Source organism: Balearica regulorum, chromosome 3 (genome assembly GCF_011004875.1).
Source record: "Balearica regulorum gibbericeps isolate bBalReg1 chromosome 3, bBalReg1.pri, whole genome shotgun sequence".
NCBI classification, from domain to species: Eukaryota; Metazoa; Chordata; class Aves; order Gruiformes; family Gruidae; genus Balearica; species Balearica regulorum.
Genome location: NC_046186.1, coordinates 32,562,002 through 32,588,061, shown reverse-complemented (window position 1 = coordinate 32,588,061; position 26,060 = coordinate 32,562,002). Strand labels below are relative to the sequence as shown.

The 26,060-nt window shown below is 38.0% G+C and overlaps 1 protein-coding gene across 1 annotated transcript in view; it reads left to right on the top strand.

Annotated features, from left to right (window-relative positions):
* The window catches only part of LMBRD1 (LMBR1 domain containing 1), an 81,679-nt gene that overhangs the window by 16,333 nt on the left and 39,286 nt on the right, over nt 1-26,060 (top strand). Inside the window, exons 4-7 of the mRNA XM_075747421.1 lie at nt 4,729-4,826; nt 5,790-5,857; nt 11,284-11,372; nt 15,327-15,400. Coding sequence (XP_075603536.1) covers nt 4,729-4,826; nt 5,790-5,857; nt 11,284-11,372; nt 15,327-15,400 — 329 coding nt within the window. The remainder of the gene's footprint in view (nt 1-4,728; nt 4,827-5,789; nt 5,858-11,283; nt 11,373-15,326; nt 15,401-26,060) is intronic.

The window sequence follows — 26,060 nt, the reverse complement described above, 5'->3', positions numbered from 1 at the left end:
ACTTCTTGCTGAAGATTGCCTGGACTTTGGCAGGAACCATTGTTGTACTGGCTGTTTCTTATACAACCCAGAAAAACAATTTGAAACAAAAGTTGGATCTCTGAACCAGAGCAAAGAGCAGTCCCTGATTTAAAACTGAAGTCCACAGAAGTGCAATAGTGAAAGCTGAGAGAGTCTGTCATGCCACATGGTTACAGGGGAGTTTGGGGGAAGGAAATATCTTTGTCACTTGGTTGACTGACTGCTGCTGCAAGACCTTTGAGTTTGAAGGTTAGCTTTCCAGAGAATAAAAAGCCCTCTTAAGGGGCAGAACAACTGGCAATTAGATGCTTGCCTTTGGGTAACTAACTTGTATGAGCTGATGAAAGGTGCTGCTCTTTTTTTCATAAGTTCTGGAAACTAAAATTCAAAAAAACAGATGATCAGTCTCCTGTCTTGTCGATAGGAACTTTGCCAAATCTTTTAAAGTTTCCTTTGTAGTATAATAGGAAGAGCAATGTTTTACTACTTTAACTATGTGAGCTATAAATTTAATTTTCAGTTCTAACTAAAATTCTCACAGGCAGTTTTAAGACTTCACCTGATGGATGAACAAAAAGGTCGGTCTTGGAATGATTTTGCTTGTGAAAAGCAAAATAAAGCTGCTTTTAAGTTCACTTTTTTCTGTTAGTTCTGTAAAGTTACTATGGTAACAAGGTCTTTCAACAGAGCAAATAAAAGCTGCTGAAACAGTAAGTTGGAGTTTATGCTACTATGTGTAAATAAAGTTAACTTCAAGTTGTAATATTGCAAATCTTGTCTTGAAGTACATGGAAAGCCGATAGCTTCTTGAGAGCACACTTAGGGACTAAGTGCCAGCAGAGCATTCATGATGGATGGAAAAGTCTAGAATGACTCTCATGCTGAATCTTTTTGTGTATGTAGATCCTGACTCAGAATTGATATGGAGTATGCTATTAGAGCTTCATGTTTTTAATACAAAACATCTGTTACAAGTCAGCATTGGCTGAGAACTTCAGTTCTTTTAATAAAGCAAAAATTTGAAGGAATTGTGACTATTTAATGGATTCAAATAATGTGGGACAGAAAACTGCAACCAAAGTTGATGTTTTCATGGAATGCAAGTGCATTATTTGTGCTAGAAGGGGTCCTGTTTCCAGCAGCATGCTGATGTGCTTTTTCTCCTGTTCCCCCTGCCCTGCTTGGGCCGTTGTTGGCATTTGGTGGATGCTTGAGCCATGCTAACCCAAATTTCAAAACTGGTAGAAATTTACTTTGACTTATAGAAGTGCTGAGGTTGGAAAGGGAACTTTGGAGATAATCTAGTTCAATATACTCCCTATTCGCAGCAGCTCACTTGTGCTAGTCTTCAGTTGGATTTGGAATATCTTCAAGAATGGAGACTGCTGTGTCTGAGTAGCCTGTTCCAGTTTCTGACTGTAGGCAGAATAAAAGTTCTTGTTTAAATAGAAATTCCTATATTTCGGTTTGTGTTCGTTCCCTTTTTTTATCCTTTCCCTAGGCACCACTGTGAAGTCTGCCATAGTCTTCAGTCCCACACAAGTATTTACACATGAATAAGATCCCTCCCAAAGCTGCCTTTTCTCCAGGCTGAACAGTCCCAGCTCTCAAGATGTTCCAACCCATTAATCGTTGTTTCTCTTTGCTGGACTTTCTAGTATGTCTGCCTTATATTGGGGAGCCCAGAACTGGACATGGCATTCCAATTCTGGAGTGCTGGTGAGACCACCTTGAGTCAAGGGTATTACTACCTTCTCCATCTGGCAATGACACTCTTCCTAATGGAGCTGAAGGTGCTGTTGGCCACCTATGCTGCAAAATTGCTAGATATGTGGCTCTTTTTTGCCTGTGTGGCAAGTTAAGGTGACCCAGCACAAGGTCTAGCAAACACTGGAGCTGGTGCAAAGAAGAGTTTTAATACGGCAGGTGGATAGTCAAGAGGGGGAAGTGGGACCTGTCCTTGGATCAGCTAAGACTTGCCTCTTGGTGCTCACTGAGCAGGGCATTTCAGCATATGACTGCTGTGATCAAGTAAATAAGATTCTGTTTTTTTTCTTTTATTATTGGTGTGGAGTGCTGATGTGCTTTATGGTCTGCTTCTTGGGTGCTTATGATTAGAAGTAAATAGGTCTGAGTATTTTAGCTACCCTTATGTGGTCTTGATCTCACTGGTGAACCCCATGTATTTAATCTTTAACTTAGAAACACGATCTAGCTCTGTAGTGTGGCTTTTGCCCATGCCTTAAGAGTCAATCATTGATTGTGAAGTAGAGGAGACTTGAATCTAGAACCAGCTCCTGTGGTGTACTTCATATGCTCAGTTTCAGCTTGAGGCATTCAGTTTAGCTAAAGACCAAGCCAAATACAGTAAAGGAAAAATCTGACCTAATCACTTCTTACATGAATGAAAATTGAAAACTTTTCCACAAAGATAACTGACCAAGCAAAATCAGATAAGAATATTCAATATCCAGTTACACTTACTACTGCTCAAAGTATACTGTAGCTGCTTATCAGTATCACAGCAGCACCAGCCTAGCTTTTTGATGTCATGTGCCTGTTTGAAATGAACTCCTTTTGAGTGGGAAAAGGGAATAGGCCAAGATGCTCCAGTGATGGCTGTCTGGGGAGTCCTAAAGGCTGAAACTTCAGGAAGCGACCAGCCTTGCATGCTTCCTCTAAATACCTCCTCCTTTTGCCACCTTTGAGAGGCCAGTGCTGGCCTTGATGAACTATTGGTCTAACTCCACTTTTGCTTTCTGCACTGATTTTTGCAAGATAATTGTGTTTTTCCAAGTTTGTATTGGGAATTGTGGAAATGGAAGGATATTTTATTAGCAAAAGCTTGCAGAAATACACCTTATTAGAGTTTTCCACTAGTTTAATAGCTGGTACCGTCTTTCTTTTTTTAAGAAAGTGTAGCACTTGAGCTGATAGAGTTCTGTGTGCAAGGCATGGATTTGATATGATCTGGAATGAGACTAAACCATGGGAGTCAATCTTTTAATATGCTTCTATAGATAGTTTGGGACATGCTAGACAGGTGTTTCTTGCAGCTTGCTAATCAGCTCTTAGGTAAGTTTTGATTAAGTTAGTAGTATTATCTGAAACTAACTTTTTTACCTTATATTGCTAATTTTAAAATAAATCTACCTTTGGTCAGATGTGGCTTAGCTTTTTGAAATAAACACCAGAAGCTACCTCTTGCTCTCTCAAGAAGTTGAGTGGCATTTTCTAGTACTTGGCTGACTTTACTTTCTTTCAGAGTTGATTTTTAGCTACTCAAGCGACCTCTGAAAAATAACTCAATTGCTACCAAGTAAGCTTTCAGTGAATTGAAGCATTTTAGTTTGATAGTTGAGGAAAGAGTATAGCAAAAGAGGTGGGTAATATTTAGGTTTAAATTACTAAGGAGCTGGCTTGACATAAGAGAGTTTAGTGGGTTTTCAATTGATCAGTCCTTCATTGTGCCCTGCTCTACTCCATTTTTCTAGATGATTCAACAATCTACTACATTGACTTGCAAAAAGTATAGACTAAACTCTTCCCTATTGTTTTCCTGCTGACATGATATAGTATTAAACTAGTATGGATTTTTTTCTTAATTTGATAAATTCCTCGTAAGGATTTATGGGATTGGATTGAGTTACCTATAACTTCATGGAAAGTACAGTTATTTAACCTTTTGGTAAGGCTGATCTGGATAGTAGTTTGGTTTATTTACGCTGACAATGAAGAGAAGCTTATAGATGTTGATGTCAAAGGTATGAAACTTAGGGAGGATGTCAAGAGGTTTGTGTAATATTCTATTTAGTTTCTTAGACTTGCACCTGAACTCGATTTAAATACTCCAAAATGCAAACAATATCCTAAATATTGTTTTCCTGTGAGTCATTGGATGTGGAAAAGGAAATGAGTTTGAAGAAATTGGAGTAGAACTGTTAGTAAAAAATGCCTAGTTCAACATAAGTTAATTCTTACTGAATGAATATACCTTGTTTTGATGTATCTTTGATCTGATTTACATGAATTCTTTGCATATTGCAATGTATTACTGTAATGGTGGGTTTGGGGAGCTAGTACCATAGTTTTTCTGACTAACTTTACTCAGATAAATGTCTATTGCAATCTCCAATTAGTCCCCCCTTTAAAAAGGGGGTGTTAATGATACTATATTGCTATGGCTTGTTCTATTTTGTGAATTGAGGTAATCAATAACAGAACCATGCCTTCCATCTATACTGTACTTACAATAATAGTAGAACATCTTCTGAAATGGAGTCCAGTGATCAAAATAGATTTAAACTTGCTGTATTTTTATATATACCTTTTCTATGAACAACTTCTGTTACTAGGTGGCATAACTTGCTGTTATTCACTGTCCTCTATGCTGCCTCTTCCCCAGTGTGCTAGTCTTGTCTATCATCTGCATGCAGGTGATTACTTGTAGTCTTTTTATCACTGCTGAATTGAAGGTGGATCTGAAATCCTTAGTTTGAAAGGGTTATTTCTGTAAGTCCTTTGAGGTTCACAAGAGTAATAGTTCATATGCTAGCTAGTAAACTTTATTAACTTTTCAATGCTTGAAATTAGTAAGAGCTAGAATGAGAGGAAACTAATGTTTGATTCTTTCCTTTGAATTACTATGCTGTAAATGAAGTGCCAATGCAATTTTGTCTCTTCACTTAATTAAATTCTTTCTCCTAGCTTTGTATTCCATCATACTGTTCTGCGTCTTTCTGTGGATTCCCTTTGTCTATTTCTATTATGAGGAGAAAGAGGATGATGACGGCAACACATGCTCAGTAAGTTCACTCTAGCAAATGCACCAAGCAGTGAAAAGACAAATGAATACAGGCAAAAATGAAAGCAAGATTGATTGTCGACTACTACGATGTTGATAGCATTTCTAAGTCTAAAGTTCCTTTAAAATACTGAGACAGCTCTTAATAACACTTAGTCTGACATAGTCTACTCTAAGTACTGTGGTCTCACATGAAATGAAACTTTGGTGAGATATGGCAATACAGATATTTATTACTTGAATTTTTCAAGCTTCCTACAAATTCCTTTGAGCCTGAATTAATATACACAAAGTGAAAATTTCTTAGATGAGACTTTTCCTTAGAATAGAAAACATGTATGAACAAGTTTTAAAGTAGAAGACAGGAAGGTTATACTGATTCTGAGATAGACACTAAATTTGAGTACCTTCCTCCTTGTAGTATTTGTACTTTTTCTTGAAGTGGACGGTAGTAATTTACCTGAAGCTAGTACTTGGTTGTAATACACTGAAGACTTTTGACATACACAACGTTCCAGGGAGTACAATAAAAGCATGTCAGTAAGGTGTTAACTTCTCAAATAAAAATACTTTTCTTAAAATCATGATCATTTTCCCTTCTATTCAGTTGTAACCTTAACATGAGAAAAAAAGACTTCTAATCATAAGCATAATATAAAACACTGGTAGTAAGAATGTTCTTTGAGTGGATTTGCACTAAATGAATGTACCCTGGCTTCTGGCCACAGCTGTTCAAGTGCATAGCTTATGATGGAAGCATAATTCAATGTCATTGTTCATAGTTCTCAAGCTGAGACTCTTCAAGAATGTGTACTTCTGACTTGTATCTAAAACTACTCATGTTTTCTGTGGAGGTCCTTTTGTAGAACACCTGTTATGTTAAGCATGCTTTGTTATAACTTGTTGGACAAATCCCTTTGGATTTATTTTATGTTAATATGTTAACTTTCTCTTTAATATACAGCAGGTTAAAACTGCACTCAAATATACTCTGGGATTCATCACAGTTTGTGCAGTTCTTCTCTTAATTGGGTGAGTATTTATATTGAACATTAACAGGGGATATACTAAATAGAACCTCAAACAGAGCTTTGTTCTGTACAAGATTTAAAAAGTAGATTATGGTGCCCTCAATCCATATCTATCTTAAACTCTAATAGGGCTTAAATATCCTGAGGATTAGGTACCTGAAAAGTACTTAACTTTTAACTGGAAGCTAAAATAGTGTTCTTAATTGTAGAGGTACTTGTGCTTCCAAGTTCTGCCTGTTTGTGCAGTGTGAATGTCCATCAAGGACATGATGGCTATGACATTTACAACTGTATTGATATCTCTGTGTACAACAGGGAGTAAAATATTTGTGCTCTTCTGTTTTTTGCCTCTATCAAATACTTTCATGGACATCCCAGAACAGCTCTTAAGAATATTATGAGTAGGTGTTACATGCTTAGTACTTTGCTAAATGCAAGTTGTCTGTGAAGGAGACAATTACAGTGTGGGATTATATTTGACATAGTTGTGACTTGTATGATAAAGGTTTTTCTGGCATTTGTTTGAAAGGCAGACATTACCGAAGTGGGCAACTTGTTTGCAGCAAGTGCTGTTACTCTGAAACTCCAAGCAGTATTACAAATTCAATTTAAGATTACCATTAAGCATGACATACACACCAGTGAGTGTTTCCAATGAATGCTGTGTCATAAGCTTTTTAGCATTTTGACTGCAGCAATAAAGTTGGTAAAATTTACAAAATGTTTGTTAAAATGAGCTATATCTAAATACTGGAGTGTGAAGTAGAAACTAGTGAAATTAATTATTCTGATTGTATACCACCTTATTGGAATATTGTTTTAGTTTTGACAAATGCTTAAGGTACACTTTTAATTGAAAGGACAATAGACTTCTAAGAAGTAAGATCTTTGCTATTATGAGAGACTAAAGGAGTTTGAGTTAGCTTAATCATGGTCTAGAAATATTATTAAAGCTTCTGACAAAAGCTGTTTCTCTGACTGTTGGCTCACATCATAGGCGTACATATGTGCACTGTATAATACATCCACTTCAGAGATTTTTTGCAGTATCTCTAGAAGGTGTCAGCTGAGTCCTCAGTAGCTGTAAGCATGTTTGTTCCTCTCTTACAGTAAGATTGAACTTGGTTCTTGACTTCCTAATTGTCCTCTTAATCTGCTTCTTTAAAGTCTTCACAACTTGAAAATTACAGCACCTTCCATGATCCCCTCTGATGCTGTGCCATATGATGGTGAGATTGAGTTGCTAACCAGACAGCTGTAGTACTTGGCCTGGGACTAAGTAAGTTCCTGAGCAGTGCTTCTCCATAGGTACAGACTTGAAACCCACTGACCTAAACAGCAGGAGTATCTGCTGCAGGGAGGCAGGACTCCTTTAAATACTGATAGGGATTTTAATATTTCTGGGTTCTAATTGAAACAATTTTTCTGCTGTTATATATATGAGGCTGCCTGCTTTCTTTAAGATGTAATGCTTAAATAGTAGCACCATCTTAATGCGCTTGGAATGGAAAAGCACCCTGGCTACTTAAGACACTGCTGCTAGAAGAAGATAATTCTTGTCTGTCCTCTTTAAGGGAAACTACAAGACTGAATAACTCAGTTTAGGAAGCAAATGAGGTGACTGTGCTGGAGAAAAACTTTGGTTCTAGGATAGTTTTGTATGTATGTAAAATAGCAGGTGTCTCAGTGCTTATGTACTTATTGTTATAGAGAAGTTATCTGTATTTAAATTTAATCAACTGCACAGTGAGAGCAAGGAGCAGCTTTAGAAGTCCCAGTGTGATAGGAAAGAGAAGAGTATTGGAGCTGAAGCTTCTACATGAGGGGCTCAACTGAATGTGGTAGTGAAGACCAATCTTGCAGTACTGCCTATACTTGGCAGTAGCAGGAGATTTTTCTCACTGGTGATCAGGATCAGACCAACATTAAAACAACTAGAATTTTATGCACTAGATTTATTTAGGAGGCTAGGCTTGATGGACTAGAATACTCATGCACACAGGTTACAAGAGCCAGAGGGATTGGAATATTTCCTGTTAAGTGCCTAGCAAATAGTCTGTCTTCTTGTACTTACATGACTAGTGTCTCATATCAAGACAACCTCTGTTCTGATTGATTTAGCAAGTAATCTGTATAATTAAAACAGGTCAGTAGATAGCTTGGTTCCTTCAAAGATAGGCCTACACAAGAAGTCCTTATCTCTTTCCTGGGCAGCAGTCCTCAAAGAGACGATAAAAGCTGAATTAAGCTTGAAGTTTAAGTATCTTATTCTTACCTGGATGTTTACCTTGTTCCATTGGAGATCTATGTGACTACTTTGGGAAATATATCTGTTTTGTGCCAGATGATCTTGGAAGGTTTTTCTAAGTTGATAGCACAGCTCAATGAGCAGGATTCCATTGTCTAAATTGTTAGCAGAAGCAGTATTTATACCACTTACTGTAGTTGTCTGTTACAAACCCTCTTGCTGTGGCAAAGATGTGTATGTCTGGAATAACACTTAAATGCTCTGCACACAAGTAACTTGATGCAGAGTATCATTAAAAGCAATGTATAGGACAGATTTATACTAGGATACTTGGAACTAATACTTACTTGTAAGACCTTTCCCTTAGAAATTATATACTTTCCTTGAATACAGTTTATTTACTCTAAATGTCATATCCTGTAGCCAAAGGGCTTGAGATACTATAATCTGCATTAAGGTGCCCTTATACAGCAATCTGGTTTGAACTAAAAATATTTGGTTTTGAGGCTAATGAATGTTTGGTTCTAAAAGGAATTCTTCCCTGACTGCCAGTGTTTGGAATTAAACTGGTTACCTTAAACTTTCTAGAACCGTTAGTTTTTAAAAAGCTATAAATATAGGTCTAATTAGCCTATAAATAATTATGCAAATTATATTATAGCAGAACTCACTTTAAAGAAATGAGTTTAATTCTAGTGTTAGAAATTATTTTCCTAAGGATGACAGTTAATGGCACTCTTTGATTTAAGGATCAAACTTGACCCATCTAGGCCTGTGTTTTATTAGCCCTGCCAAAAGTTAATAGTTTTAAACTGCTTGTCTTGCATTTACTTTCCTTGTTCTGCAGCCTAGATATTGATCTAGATCTTAATCATAATATTTCCAGGATGTGTTTTAACCAGCATAGCAATTTTAACAATAGAAGCGAACTGCTGCAGTTAATAATTTCATTTGTGTCTGGAACTCTTAAGTGTAAGACATCACAGCTGAGCTGCTCTGCTTGCATTAACTGAGTTCTCAGCTACACCTGTAAAACAGTGCACTGGCACTTGTCTCTATTCATTTGCTGTCAATGTAGTGACTTGTATTCCATCACAGTAATGACAGATGAATGGAGTTACTGAGTATGGAAATTGCTCATTCTGTTGATGGCTACTATGGCCCTCAGGCTGCATTGGCCACTTAGTCAACACAGCAAAATAACCAAGGCTTTTGTCCAATTTCTTCTTGCTTAGCATGCATGAAGAATAGGCCTAAAGTGCTGTGTGCTGTGCTGGTGCAATGGATGGGATGTGTTTTAAAGATACTCTGGGAGTGTGGATGGGATGCAGGTCTGTAGGTGGCTAGGCATGCTAACTCTGTCTTGTTCTTCTTGTGGCTTGTTACACTAGAAGCCAAAAATCTGTTCAAGTGGGCTAGTTAGCCTTCTGGCTAGTTTGCTACTGATTGAAGAACCCTGTTCAGGAGTGGAAATAAGATTCTTGTTTGCTTGGGACTAAAGTTTGTGAATTTATAGCTCCTGCATTGCGTTCCTTTCTGAAACCCTTGGTGCATGGAACTTGAGCAGGAGCAGAACCAGATATCAGTCTCCTTAAGTCAAGATTTAGTTGAGTACTAACTGAAGAGACTGTATAATGGGTACTGTGGCTTCTGCTCTGATTAGTGTCCTTTGACATGCTGGTTCTAGGTAGTCTCAGCAAAAAAAAAACTTTAACCCTATTGCTCTTGGAAGAGTGGGGAAGGCAAGTAAGTTATAAATATCCTAAGATGTTCTTCCATCTCATTTGTTCCCTGCATGTGGTCTATAGACAGCAAATGCATACTGATGCTAAAAATAAAAGGACTTGAGCTCACTTACTTTCCTAGTCTCCTATTTTACTTCTTTTTAGCAAATAAACCTGCAGTTATTTGTGTTGCTATCTCATAAGCAGAAATTTTGCTTAATTTTAATACCTGTGTCTTGATTTTCACCTGGATGCTATTGTACAGAAAGATTTACTACTAAATCTAAAGTCAGCAAGCAAGCATCTACTGAAATACATGCTAGCCTTAATCTCTCTCTTGCACAGTCAAGCAGCTAAAAATCAAACATTTTTCTAAAAGTTAAGATTCTAATTTTGAAAATTTTAACTTTGTTTGCAGAGTACCGTTTTGGTTTTGATGTGATAAGTGCACACAGTTTAGCACTAGCTTTTGAAACATGCTTATGTTCTGTACTTGAAGTTTGAGGCATACTTCTGGAAGAGGCATATTTCTTATTTGTTTATTGGGACTTGAGGCAGGGATGCAAATATGTACCCTTTCTTACACAAGTCCAGAAGATACTTGTGAATGTTCTTTATGGACTTTGGTTTGGGTTCTCACATTCTTTACCTAAGAAGTTTCCCTCCAAATCTGACTTCCTTGTGACTTGTAGACATCCTGTTTTATGTTTGGAAGCTATTGTTTCAGGTTAGTGTCAAGGTATTAGTGTTAAACTAGCTGTTCTGTCTATGGAAATGCTGAAGAGTTATTGTTAGACTTTAGATGAGGAGACTGACAGCAGGAATTTTTCAGCTAGGGGACTGTTCTACCTGACATTCTGTTGAGCACTCTTTGCTAGCATCTGCTTATTGGAAAGTCAAAAATATTTAGTGAACTTCTCTGTAATTCAGTTCTCCAGGCCAACTACAGAACAAGGAATGGAATGCAGCAGACTTCTTATTTTAGCTGTAATAATGGAAGATAAGCATATCCCCTTTAAGCTTTAATTAATGCTTGGTGTGGGAGTGATTAATTGTTTTATTCTAGCTTCCAGAAGTGTGGATTTATAAGAGAATTTGTCTCAATTGATGCTTAAAGTCTCTTTGGCCCTTGACACATGAGTCAAACCAAGATAGGAAATCAGATTAATACATCTTTTAATGATGCTTGGGTATAGGGTTGTTACCTCTGTTAGGACTGGTAAATAGAAAATCAGTTGTTCATTGACCTCAGACCTGACATGCACACATGCTCTCCTGAGTGAAATACTGCATTTGAGGGGAATGGGAATAAAATGAAAAGTTGCCTTCAGAATTTTTTAAACCTAAGGTTTATACAATTTTTAGGAATAAATGAAGTTCTATTTTCTTAACTTAGAAGTAGAATTCTTTTGATATTTGACTAATGAGTGAGGTGACTTTTTTGCTTTGTTATAGTGCTTTTGTTCCTTTGGATATTCCCAACAAGAAGAATTCCACAGAGTGGGAGAAAGTGAAGCTCTTGTTTGAAGAATTTGGAAGTAGTCGTAAGTTTGAGAATTGTTCTGAGACTTGCATAACTTGCTATGAACTTATTTTGGCTTACTTGTCATTGACTGAACAAGAAAGCTAACTTTGACAGTGACAGTCTTCTAACTTGATTCTAACTGCTCACCTACGCTAAATCTTTGCAGTAAGATTGTTCTCTTTCAGTTCAGACAAAAAAAGTATCAGAACAGTCTTTAAAGTACAGAGAGGAGACACTGGCAGTGTCTTTTTTCAGTACAGTTGCCATTTGACAGCAAGGATTCCAGTGTGGTGTTCGATGATAATGGAGGGGAAGGTACTTTCTTCCATGGAGTCTTCACTTAACACAGCTTTTAAATGTTTCTTGAATACCCTAAAATCAGTGAACTTCAATATGGTGAGTATGTATGCTGTTGTATGACAGTTTTTAAGTGCTTACCTAATTAAATGTGATACTGCTATATACTGTAAGAATGAGACCACTTCATAACTGACTTTGTCTATATAGACAGGAAGATTCTATGGGTGCTATGATTTTTTTCTCTTTTCTCCAGTATTGACCTTTTCTAAAATAGTTCTGTTTGTATTATACTTGCTTATGCTAGGGCTACAAAGAACTATTGTGAAGACTGAACTCCATGAACTTGTATTTAACCTTTAGCTTATGCAGTTCATGTATCTAGTCAGAGTGTGTTTTCCGAGCAAAGGTGTGAAGAAAGTGTTTTATAGATGAGCTAAGATGTGACTTTCCAAATGTATCCAGAAAAGAGATAACTTTTAGTTACTAACAAACATTAATCCAATGTGTATGTACTTTGATATTCATGCCTCATTCTTGCTATGTATTAGAGTATTGGCTTATGTCTGTGTGTTTTAGAATATAATGCTATGAGTATTGGTCAAGTCATAATATCTCTCTAGAGATATTCAAAACCCGCCTGGATGTGAACCTGTGCAACCTGCTCTAGGTGATCCTGCTTTAGCAGGGGTGTTGGATTAGATGATCTCCAGAGGTCATTTCCAACCCCTACCATTCCATGATTCTAGAAATTTTGTACTGACTAAAAGTTCCCTGCAATGATACTTGTTAACTCTGTCAGCACTTCTTATATCCCTTCAGGGTGCATCAACACTGTATGTCCAGTTTGCTAAGCAATCTCTAACCTGATCTTCTTCTACCAAGGGTACATCTTCCTTCCAGCCTTTCCCCCTAGTCTCTCGGGCCTGCGTTTCCTGAAGTCTTGTCTTGCTGTATAAAGACTGAGGCAAAGAAGGCATTCAATACCTCAGACTTTTCCATATCCTGTGTCACCAGCGCCCCTGTTGCACTCAGCGATAGGCCCATGCTTTGCCTCGTCTTTCTCTTGCCGCTTACGTGCTTAAAGCTCTTGTTCCCTTTTGATATCTTTGCAGTGTCTTTCATCATAATATGTACTGTGCTGTAAGCTGTGCTTGCAAGCATAGGAGATTGGGAATCCATGGCTTTTTTCATAACTTTGGCTGTCTGCTTGTTTTCTTCCTCTTGCTTCACAAAGATTCTAACTGACAGCATAGAAAATGCTTCTTAAACTGTTTATACAGGTGGTGACAGTAGTTGAGCTGAGATGTAAGCTAACTTTTCTAGGCTACCTTGATATGACTGTCAATTAAATATTCAGCTCTGTACATATCCTTGCTATGAAAGTATAGTATAGCTAATGTTTATTTCTAGGAAGGTTTAATCATTAAGATGCTGGATTGGTATGTGGAAGTCTGGTTTTGATTTCTGATTCTACTAGCATTCTCTTATGACTTCTAATTTCATAGGATAGCTCAGACTGAAGAGACCTCTAGTCATCTAGTCCAATCTTCTGCACAAAGAAGGAAACTGTAAGGTCAGACCAGGTTGCTCAGGGCTCTATCAGCCCTTGAAAAACCCCTAAGGATGGAGAATCTTTCATTTCATGGTAAAATTTCTCCTTTCATGCGGTATGGGTGTATTCACTTGTTACCTATTGCCTCGCACTCAACTACTAGGCACCACTGAAGAGCCTGGGCTCTAGCTCTTTGACAAGCAGGCAGGCTATATTAGGTCTCCAAGCCTTCTCAGTTCCAGGCTGAACAAGCCTGTCTCAACTTCTCTGCCTGGCATGTGCTCCAACCTCTGACCAGCTTAGCTGTCCCCTTAACTTAGACTTATCAACACTGCCTGAAGTGGGGGCCTCAAAACTGGTTGTAGTATTTCCTGTATGGTCCCTTCCCTTTATAGATGGGCATGCTCTTGTTGATACAGCCCAGGATGCTGTTGGACTTCTGTGCTGTCAGGGCACACTGCTGGCTTATCTTCTGTTTGCTGTCTGCCATGACCCACCACCTCCCCCCCGCCCCAGGTGTTTGTAGAGCTACTCCACAGCCAGCAAGTCCCTGGTCAGTATTGTTCCAAATGCTGGATAAATGAGGACAACATTCTTGCTTGTTGTCTTTACTTGTACCTGTTGTCCTGTTTTTATATTAACTTATCTTTTTCCTTGGTCTTTCCGCAGTTAAATACAAAGATCTTAATTTTGGATGTTTGTTCTATGTCCATTCAATTTGTAGTAGGATTACAAAAGGAATGCAAATTCATCCAATGAGGCAGAGCCTGATAATATGCTTCTGGTATACAATTATCAATTTTTCAGCCAGTTAGTTTCTTAATGTTCCATTGAACGTAGTTCAGATTTTTTAAATGGATATTAAATATTGGTTTCAAACACATGTATAGGAGGATCATCAAATATGGTGTTTAAGTACATTGTGTGATACATTAGAAATAGGGGTCACTTGTGTGTGTGTGAGTACCCCCTCCCTCCAAATTTCAGAACATGCATAAAATTTTCACCTAACAAAAATAGCAAATGAAAGATTTGAGCTGTGAAGTTGATGTGGTTGTGCTATTCTATTAGTCTTTAGGGGTTTTTCTGGAAGGAGGCCTGTAGGGTTTGTCAGAAGAAAGAAGCAGCTTCTCGTAGAGGATGACTATAACAGGATTTCTCAGTTTGTGAACGCTTGACGCTATGTTCAGGAAAAAAGAATAGAAACCAACTAATGAATGGAAACTGGCTAATAATTCTGTGTGAGCAGGAATAAAAGTTATTGTACTCTAAATAGTTGAATTAATTAGAAGGAAAGGGAGGACTTAGAGGAGAACACTAAATAGTAGCTCATTTGTTTTGACGGGGTGCAAACATGAAATTGATTGCTTAAAGTTAATTTCTATAATAGCTACTGTAAGTTTCCATGCTACTATTCAACAAAAAGCTTGCCATGTGTCCTGTGCAGTGAAGTTAGTGAGGCTATTGTGAGAAACTGTGCAGGAAGATTCAGGGAGTTTGATGCCTCTGGGGATGAGTTTGGTAATGCTTTTCTTCTCCTGTCCATTACTGGAATGATAGTAAGGCTACAGTAACTCTTTAGTCCCCTGACCTTTTTTCCAGTTTGTACATCTGGAGGTATGTGGTCTGAGTGAAGCTGAGGCCTGCAGTCTGGCTTGTTTGGTTGTTTGAAGGTTCCATGCTTACCTGATTCTCTGGGTAGTGCTTTAGTATGAGAAATCAAGTGATAACAAACAAAATAAGATGAACCATCCAGACTGCATGTGTAAATTGTGAAAAATACCATAGTGCCCTGTGGAGACCAAAAATAAGTCTTGAAGAGGCATTAGGCAGCTGTGGGAGCAAGTTCATTAGTGGCTAGTCAACCACTTGACTGAATGCAACATCTGAACTTGTAGCAAAAGCAAGAAGGCTGTCCTGCTTCTTGCTGTGTTGGAGGAATATGTACTGCTGACAAAAACCTATGCTAGGTGAATTTTTCATCTGAATTGTGGCTGGTAACTATGTCTCAATTTTTTCTTCAGTCTAATGAACTTAAATATCTTCAGGAAACCAATTCAGGAAGAAGTGTTCTTATACCCCTACTGTAGGAATTTTCAACAGGCTTTTTTTTCTTTGCAGATGGCTTGACTGCCCTTTCATTTTCCATTAGTTCCTTGACTGTGATTGGAATGTTGGCAGCTATCACTTACACCGTAAGTTGTTATGTAAATGTTTCAGCTCTTTACCTTCACGATACTTGCAGTTATCATGGGCTATACCTGGATGGAAAACTGTCATAATGCTAAATAGCTTCAATAGTGTCTTCTAATTTGGGATTTTCCTTGTTTGAAACACTACTTCTAAGTTCTTAGAATGAAAGGAATAACTTTTTACTGCAAGTTTTAAGAACCACTGTTGCAGTACTTGAGCACAGATCAGACTTATTTCCATGTGTTTCTGCAAGTGGAGGTCACATTATTCCTTATGGCTTGTAATGCATTCACTGGCTCTTCCTGTTTTTAAGACTTTGTCTTTCTCTCCATCCAGCAGTGGAGAACTAATACTACTTTTTTTATTCATTGAACTACAGCATAACCTAGACTTGGTCTGGTCAGTCTATAATACTGAATATAACCTTTACTACAACTTTTCTACATTGATGTTTTTATCTCTGTGGAGCTTTACAATGAAAAGTCTGGTAGAATTACTTGTGTTGTAAAGTAGTATGCAAAATGTACTGTATCATAACTGTCTCTTTGTAAAAGGCTGATCTTCATTCAATAAATGAAAAAGCAGTGTCTTTAACGGAACATTGCTTCACAGTTCTGTATTTCTACAATTTGAGTAAGGGTAAATATCTATGCATGTTCGGATTCAGTTTTAGGTATGAAGAATCTGCAGCATCTTCTGTGATGTGTGCTTTAAATCAAGAATAGCTAAAAAATTAAAAGGAAATAAAAGTTTGAAATTTAGAGGCTTGTTTTCTGAAGCCTTGGGAATATTCTTGTTAGTCCTAAGCATGCAAGTAAACTACTGCAGTTCTTTCTGTAGCTCAGAAGGATTTGGGTGTTCATTCTGTAACTGATTGTAAATCATGTGATTAATGCTATGTTCAACTGCTTGACTCTTGCTCTTTATGTATAAAGGAAAGGAACATTTAACTTACTGGCTTTGACCAGCAGTTGATGTTTATATTGTGACTTTTCCAATCGGTTCTATTTCTTCAGTCACGGAATAATCACCCTGTTTGTGATGCTACATGTATTAACTTGTCATCAAGGTAAAATTTTGCAAGGAAGATGAAGCTTTAAAGCTTAAGATAACTGCAGACAAAGCTTTAAAACTTATGAGAAGTCAGTGTTTTCCTGATAAGTTTTAATCTTACTCATGTCCTAGCTAAAATAACTTTCTCTTCCATTGCATCCTGGCTCTAACATATTAAATTTGTTCCCATGTAGCTTTGCTAGTGAATTCTAAGTGGTTCCATAACAATAGTTCATGCAATAAATTATTTTGAAGCATTGCTAACCAATGAGATGTTTTAAGTTAACTTGTTGTCAGGCAGAGGACAAATGGATAAAATTATTGTAGAAGGAGGATATAAGAAGAGTTTTAGTCATAACTGATTACACGGGTAAAGTACCTGCTAAGTACTAACTTCTTAGATTCTTGAATGCATCTAAATTTAGTAACAACAGCTAATGATTTTCTCTATCTTTATACTAGTGACTTCAGCTGGTGTAAGTTACAGCAGGATTATGGGAGGCAATTCAGTACAGGTTCTTAGATGTGTCAGAACACTGACAGCTTGGTGGTTACCAGGCTCTGTGCAGTAGGTAGAAGAGCAATTTGGTGGATCAGCAGTAGATATCTCAGGTGAGCTGAATTGCTCTCAACCCCATTGACTAAGTGCTTTAACTTGACCCAAATCATAAAATTTATTACTTTGAGCTTTTTCTGACTGACATGGGTCACTAAATCATTCAGGCTATATTGCTGACATCTAGATCACATGCTGGTCAAAAAAGATCCAGACCTTTGGTTAGCCTGTAATAACATGTCAGCTTTTAAATTTCCTTCCCTTATGGAAGGAAAGATTAATCTCCTGTTCAATTACTTTACTGCAGAGCACATACAGTGTTCTTTTAGCCTCCATGAGACTAACATTAAGAACAAACTCATTAACTGGAAGAATATCCTCAGTGTTGTTTTCAAACAGCTACCCAAGTATGTATTTATAACTGTTAATAAACATCTATAAGCATCTAAAATGTAAGTTTGTTTTATTTTGCACAAATTTATTGCTGACAAATATAAAAAATATTTTAAAAGGTAGCATTTGGGAGTTTTTAATTTATTGCTAATATTGCCTACTTCCAATGTTATTTCCCTATATATTTTTGAGTACAGATTGGTTGTAGGCACTATTCAGCTGAGTATCAGTACATTTCTGTCCTCAAAACTAGCTGAACCTGGAAAAGTGTGACTTCCATTTAATGTTTAATAACTTCAGTGTGCTGTCTGTGTGGTTTCTCAGATGAAGACAATGCCTCTGTCCTCTGTGCTGTTGCCTTAGTCTTACTGTATTTAGGACTTGCAGAAATACTGAGTGGTAAATGAGGTGAAACATCAAGCATAAGAACTAAAATAGTCTTCTCTGAATGCCTTAATTACTAAGATTTTAGGCTAATTTGATGCTTTGAAAACTTCAACTGAGCTGTCCATGCAAATGCCTGGAGCATGGAATTACTATTTACTTTGACTGCTGTATTTGATCCTTCCAAAACTATACTTTCTGTTTTACGTTAGGTGTTAGGGCAGGGTGGGAGAAATGGAGGAGCTATTTCACAGAAGTTTTGGGGATGAGCTCACACAGGAGGTGGTTGTTGTCCCCCTCTGATATGAGTGTTTTTGTCATTGTTTGCAGGCAATCGTAGACTTTTATGCTGGAACAGTGAGCTGGCTTTGATACATGGGTAGACTGAGGTACAAATGTGTCAGAGTGCAACCTGCTTATTAGAAGGTCCGTGTGCTCAAAGTTGGAGCAGAATAGATTCTTTTTTATGCTCTAGTGCTTTCACAACACTTTGTGCACTGCCAGTGATCGTCAGGCTTCCATATGCAAGCAATTTCCACCTGTAAGAGTATGACAGCATGAGCAGTGCTGTTCTCATAGTCTGAGTGAATTGCAAGTGTGACTTTGACAGCATGTGGATGCCAAATACCTGCATTCCAGTTTATATTATGGGCTGGGTTTTTCCCAGTGGTATGACTTAATGCAGAAGTTACTTCAGCAGTGAAAAGTTCCTGGGCTGTCACACTTCCCTAAGCCTCAGGGAGAGGGTGGCCCAGAGTGTAGAGCCTCTCAGGCTCTACCAGTTTGGATTACTCCCCTCCCTCCACTTGGGAGGAGGAAAAGTGTGATTCTGGAAGGAGTAACTGTCTTTCTCTTGGCAGCTTCCCACTTCTTTGTGTTGCAGATTTTTTTGCTAACACAGCAAATAATCTTAAAAAAACATCACCTCTAGATAAAACAAAAGTGTTAGTGCACAGGCAAGTCTGGAGGCATTGTCTGTAACACTTGCCTGTGACTTCAGACATCTGACAAGTAGTTAGGCTGCTCTATTTTTTCAGCCAGCCTTCTGCATGCCTATCAAACTATTTGTCCCAGTTTCTAAAGGTGGGAGGCCTTTTGTGCATAGTCATCAAACCACCGTTTGATAATTGGTGGTAGATTTTTTTAAACACAAAAAGAAAACCTTTTATATAAGGGTGAACACAAGAACAAAGATACCTACTTCAAAATTTTCCACAAACGCTTAGCAGACTGTGGAAAAAAGGGTAGAGAGAATAGATGGAGACAAACGTGTGGTATTTGAGTTACCTTGTTTCTGAACAGAGGTGATCTCAGATCTTTGGTTTATACTAGTTAAGAGTTGAGGATTTGTAGTACAGACATAACTGAATTTTTTGATGTTCCCCTGACTCAGTCTGTTCCACTGCACCAGTGTTGCAATTGTATTGTTGACTAATTTCATTTTAAACTGTTATTTATTGAAAAGTACTGTGAAAAAGATGATTCAAGTGATTCTATTTGTGTCTTTTGGAGTACAATTTAGCCATTCTACAATTAGTCAGATGTATGTTAACAGTACTGTTTTGTGTGCCCTTCAGTGTGAAGAATTAATTATGACTGTTCTAAAATTGCACTTCTGCATTGTGGTAATATACAATACTGTGAGAAGTTTGGGGGGAAAAAGAGGCTTTGGCACTGGCAGCGAGCAGTCTTGAATTTGAGTAGATCCTGAGAGCAAAAGCTCATAGCATGTGTATGCTCCTAGGCTTTCTCTGTGAAAGCATATCCTCCTGCTTCCACAGGAGGAGGGATGTAGGGGGGGTGATATTCTTTAGATTGTGAATGGCTACAGTTTAAATTATGGAACTAACAAATTTACCCCATTGACTAATCTAGTTAAAAATCTATTTTTTTAAGGAGTACCATCAGTATTGATCCAGTGTTCTGGGTCTCTCTCAAGGCCCAGGTTAATTTAATGTATTACTGTGAAGTATGTGGTGAGCTACTCATGCAACAAGGAACAGGCTTCTTATCAGGCCACACCAATATTGTAACATTTGGTATGGGTTTTTTGGGGGGATAGGAGGTGGGTGGGGGAAAACACAAATTGAAGCAGCATGCTGGACCAAAGTTGCTGACAGCTGAGGACTTGGCTTAATGAGTATGATAGGTTGATAACATCACAATTTGATGTGGTTGTCATTATATTAGCTTGCTGGCTTTCACTTTCTGTGGCTTCAGACATCAAAATCAGTTCATTACACTTGACCTAGTGATACATACAGAGAAGAGCTTTTCTTGTTTGAGGAGGGAACAAGCAGAATTTTGCTGTTGAGTTGTGAGCTTCTCCCCAGCTTCTGAATGGGGTAGCATGAAATACACTATAAAGCCGAAGATGCTAAGGAAATAAAACTAACTTGGTATGAAATTCCTGAGCTCCTCAATTTCTGTGCAATACTAGTAATAAATTTGGCAAGGGATTAGTAATACATATTGAACCTGAAAGCATCTCATACCTGAAGGTAGATTGGTAAGAGGGTACTAACACAGAAATTGCCAGCTTAAAGAGTTAATGTAAAAGCTGCTTCTCCCAGGGAAGATCAGGACTTCCTGAAAGTTTTCAGTGATGACTTAATACAGAAGGTGGATTATGTTTTTGCAGATGCTCTTGGTTAAAAGCAAGAGTTATTGTAAGAATTAGATTTGAATTCAAATTTTACGCTTGCTATGAAATAGCTTCAGGAGTCAACAGCTAACACTTGAATAAAGGAGCAAATGAATTGTTTTATGGCATTTTTTAACACTATGTCTGTCGTGGTTTTACCCCAGCCGGCAGCTGAGTACCACGCAGCCGCTCGTTCACTCCCCCCCATCGGGATGGGAAAGAGAATCAGAAGAGTTAAAGTGAGAAAACTCGTGGGTTGAGATAAAAACAGTTTAATAGGTAAAGCAAAAGCCGCGCGCACAAGCAAAGCAAAGCAAGGAATTCATTCACCACTTCCCATGGGCAGGCAGGTGTTCAGCCATCTCCAGGAAAGCAGGGCTCTGTCACGCGTAACGGTTACTTGGGAAGACAAACGCCATTGCTCCGAACGCCGCCGCCCCCCCTCTCTCTTCCCCCAAGCTCCTTATAAACTGAGCATGACGTCATATAGTATGGAATACCCCTTTAGTCAGTTTGGGTCACCTGTCCTGTCCGTGTCTCCTCCCAACTTCTTGTCCACCCCCAGCCATCCCACTGGCAGGGCAGTGCAAGAAGCAGAAAAGGCCTTGGCCTCGTGTAAACACTGCTCAACAATAAGTCCATAGAACAAAAACATCTCTATATTATCAATGCTGTCTCCAGCACAAATCCAAAACGTATCACCACACTAGCTACTATGAAGAAAAATCAATCCTCTCAGCTGAAACCAGGACAATGTCATTCAAATGAGAATAGAAATGAGATGCAGGGAAGATGATTGAGGAGAAGTAAAAGGAGCATTTAGAGAAGATCTTAATGCCATGGTTAAGTTGAAAATAAATTGACTTGTTCTGTTTAGTTTTCCATGTGATGACATTTGGGAGAGTCCAGCAGAATGTGGCAACTGTGGCTTCTCTGGACCTTGTAACAGTGTCTGGCTGTGTGGTTTCAGTCTGAACCTTTTTCAGGAGTGCTAGCCTTCTATAGGAAAAAGGGAGCTTCTCTAGCACTTGATTACAAAGGGAAATGAAAGGTGTCTAGCATGAGGCATAAATGTTTTGAAGATAGTCTATAAGGATAAGCTAGAGCAGATGGCTTGGTTATATTTGACAAGTCTCTCACCTTATTAGAAAATCCCTAACAGTAAATTCTCATATTGCCTCTTACATTTGCCCTATAATCTTTTGTTCTGTTAGCTTCGTTTATGTTTTGCTATAGCCATTCCAGTGAGCAGGTTTTCTTCTTAAGGTACTTGTTTTATTAGGAGATGGGCACAGAACTGAATTGTCTAAATTTTCCAAGAACTTAAATTTTTATGGAGTATAGCAAACTTACAGATTAGGACCAAAAAAAAAAATAGTTTAGACATGTGGTAAAGCAGAATACTATTTTAAGAGCATAATTGTTTGAAATTTATTATAACAGTTCAGGTGAGTATTTTTTTCTATACTTTATTCATATTGTTACAGTACCACTTTTTAAAAAGTAAATTGAAATTGTGAAAGCGAGTTTATGGGCAGATATGTATAGCACTTAAGTCTTGAAGCCTCAAAAGTTGTATTCTGAAGGACACTTTTAAACTAAGCCGTTTTCAGAGTAACGCTTCCCATTTCAGCCTTCAGCTCTTGACACACTATTATAATAAACATGCCAACATCTCTTGTCAGTGTACCTTTTCCACATTCCCATTGGGAAGCCAAATCTGGCCCATGATGAGGGTCTCCCATAAGATCCTCAGAGAAGCTTATGAAATATAGGCTGGATGAGCAGACAGTGAGGTGGACTGAAAACTGGCTGAATGTCTAGGCCCAGCAGACAATCAGTGGCATGAAGTCTAGTTGGAGGCCAATCACTAATGGTGTACCCCAGGGGTGTCAATACTGGGTCCAGTCCTGTTCAACATCTTCATTAATGAACAGGATGATGGGACAGAGTGTACCCTCAGCAAGCTTGCAGGTGACACAGAACTGGGAGGAGTGGCTGATACTCCAGAAGGTTGTGCTGCCATGCCAAGGGACCTTGACAGGATGAAGAAATGGGATGATGGGAACCTCATGAAGTTCAGCAAGGGGAAGTGTGAAGTCCTGCAGCTGGGGAGGAAGAAACCCAGGCACCAATATATGCAAAGGACCACCCAGCAGGAAAGGAGCTTTGAAGAGGACCTGGGGGTTCTGGTGGACACCAAGTTAACTGAGCCAGCAATGTGCCCTTACTGCAAAGGCGGCTAATATGGTATCCTGGGCTGCATTAGGAGGAATGCTGCCAGCAGATTGTTGATGACCGTTCCCCTCTAGTCAGCCCTGGTGAGGCCACACCTGGAGTGCTGTGTCCAGTTCTGGGCTCCTCAGTATGAGAGATGGATCTACAGGAGGGGATCCAGTGAAAGGCCATGAAGATGACTAAGGGACTTACCTCCTATGAGGAAAGGTGAGAGCTAGCACTGTTACGCCTAGCGAAGAAAGTGGCTCGGGGAAATTTTACCAATGTGTACAAATAACTGAAGGGAGAGTACAAAGAGTATGGAGCCGTGCTTTTTTAGTGGTGCCCAGTGATGGGGCCAGAGGCAAAGGCACAAACATGGGAGGTTCCCTTTGGACATCAGGAAACTTTTTCTCACTGAGGGTGACTGATCACTGGCACAGGTAGCTCAAACTGTGGAGTCTTTCTCCTTGGAGATAATTCAGCCATATGGACGTGGTCCTGGACAAGCACCTCTAGTTGGACCAGATGACCTCCAGAGGTCCCTTTGAACTTCAGGGGTTCTGCAGTCTGTCTGCTATGTGGACCTGCACAATTTAGTGGGATGGGTGGCACTTAATGTTGTGTACTTCATGGTGTGAGATATCCTCTCTGCCCATGAAAAGCTTGAGGGGACAGTGTTTGACCATAAGATTGGTTCTTTGTTGGATTAATTTAGTTCCACGATACTGGTTTTACTGTTATAACCTCATTTAATTTATGTTGGATAACATTTGTTCCATCACATCTGTTACTTTGTGAGAAAATGATTTATTAGATTCTTCTTATTTACCTCAGTAAAACTAAAATTTAAAAAAAGTGCAGTGGGCACTTTGAAATACAGTATGCAGTATCTTTAGAAAAGTAGGTAGTTGTATGTTTTAGTAACTACTAGCTCTTGCAAGACTAATCTATGTTAGAAGATAGTAATAACTTTTAAATAGTTTGGTAGGTGGCACTTCTCAGAAGCTCCTTGTATAACTGGAGGGGAGAATATACTTATTCTGGGTGAAAAAACCCAAAGCAAACAGTTAACTCTTAATCCAAGCAATACACATTACTACTTTGATAATTTTGTAACTTTGCTTCTTGTACAACCAAGTTTTTTTAAACTTTCATGCTTTTGTGAATAGATGTAAAAATACAAAAGTGGGTTTTTTTTAGCTGCAGAAGCTGCAGTTTTGTTTCTTGTGACTAACTTGGAGCTGATCCTTATTAGCATGTTCTTCTAGAATATAATACTAAAATTCACACTTCATGTTACATTTCCTTGCTGAATACACTGAAGAATAGTCTCTTCCAAAGTGTCAATTAATGTCAAGAAGACTAGGAAGGGGGAGAAGGATGCAATGAGGGAAGATGTGTTCTAAATTTTTCACTTCTTAAGGGGAAATAATAATATAGTGGCTTTAACAAAAGTGTAGATGAAGTCTACAAATGTTCATGTGATAGATACATTAATATTACTGACAAGAGCATAAACATAGATGTCACTTTACTCAAATACATGCGATATTTAAATGAGTAACACTGTTTAAACTTATTTCTTGGTGTGGCTTAATTTTCAACATAATCTTGAACTGGTAGTTACTTTTCTGTTCAAAAGCTTTAATAACACAAGGTCTACTGTTTCAGTATTATGTAATGCGTAATACCAAAGTACAGCAGTTAATATTTAAAATTGTTTTGTAAGAAATGTGAACAAATGATCCTCAGGGGGACTCTGCAAATTCATGACTTTGATTTATACTGACAGCTTTCTATGTCTATAAATGTGGAATATAACAAGAAAATGATAAATTAGGACTGCAGTGCTTTGTTTGAAACAGTTTCACAGATGATGTAGTTTGCATCTATTCTTTCATTAATGTATTTTGCATTGAAATGGTTTTACATTGCCTTAGGTATTAATACAATAGTTGTTGTCAGCTCCAGATTGCTATCTGAATTCAAGGCAGAATAACAGACTGCTCACACGATGATAGGCAGATTAATTTTTGAGTGATCTTGTGCATTTCATTTAGCATGTCCTTGAAGGATGATTATAATTGGCTTTGTAATTTTTCCAAAACATTTAATAAGCATTATTTGATTTCTTATGAAATTCTAAAGTGATCCTTTTCCCTCCATCCTGAAAGATGTTACCAAGCTCAGTTTTTCTACTGACAAATTTAATGACCTTTTCACACCTAATGTTTGTCCACAGTATGATTTAGTCTTCTTGCAGTTGACTTATTTTTATTAGCAGCCAAAAAGATTAAAACCTTCTATAATCTGTCTAACCTTAAAAGAACTTGTTTGCTACTGATTTTCTTTTTAAGTAGACATCAAACAATTATTGAGAAATCCAGAAGTTAGTAACATTCATCGTCATTACCACTTAATCACTTCAATGTCAATTCCTAAATATGAAGGCAATGTTGTTATTTGATTATGTTCACTTTTCCCTGAAGCAGTAAATAACTGAAATAACAAACCAGTTTGAGTGTTCTTTGTTTTAACAGCCTGATTCCTACTACACTCTTGGAGAACTGTAGATATTAAACTGCTGGATCAATGATAGTTTTGTACTTTGAGATTTTAGAGTTGCAGCTTGTAGAGGATGTTAATTGTTCTTTGGTTGTTAATGCTCTTCTAAGTCTGATGGAACAATGCAGATGGTGGCAACTGGGCAAAATAGTTATGTTCAGTATTACACCTGAGTCAGAGTTAACTTTACAGATATGTCCAGCAAGCACAAGTTCACTGTGTGTAGTAGAACAACTGTAGTGTAGAGGCTGTCATACTTGGTTTCTGCATCTTACAAACCTTGACTGCATTTTCTCCACTTAAACATTGACAAATGAGACAATCTTTGAATCTGTGTAGTAAAGAGAAAACATTAATATAAGAAATGAAGGTGGACGTGTGGTAAGATGCTATAGTGATGAATGTTAAAGAAATGGATAAACAATTACTCAATGCACTGTTCATGTTGTGTACAACAGATGGTAGAAGATATGCCGTACTGAACATACCAGTTCATTTTGCTTGGTTTGTTCTATCCTTTGAGACTTCTTATAGCAATGATATTAAATGTATGTGCTCTTATAGCAACTGAAGATTGGATGCTAAAACTTCCCATGAACTGAGATTTTACTAGTTAACATATTGAATGATTTTTTTAAGCTGTATGACATGAGGTTTAAAAAAACACACCAAATATGTCCATGAGATGGTCTGCCATCTTCAGATGCATTCAGGAAGCTTTCTCCTTGACCCTTCACAATTTAGGGAGGATGTGTGAACCACTGTCACTGTGTGGCTGCTTAATGGTGGTCTGGAAATAAGATTCTTGAATTCCAGTTTTATCTTTAGAATGGTAGTATGTGTAGAT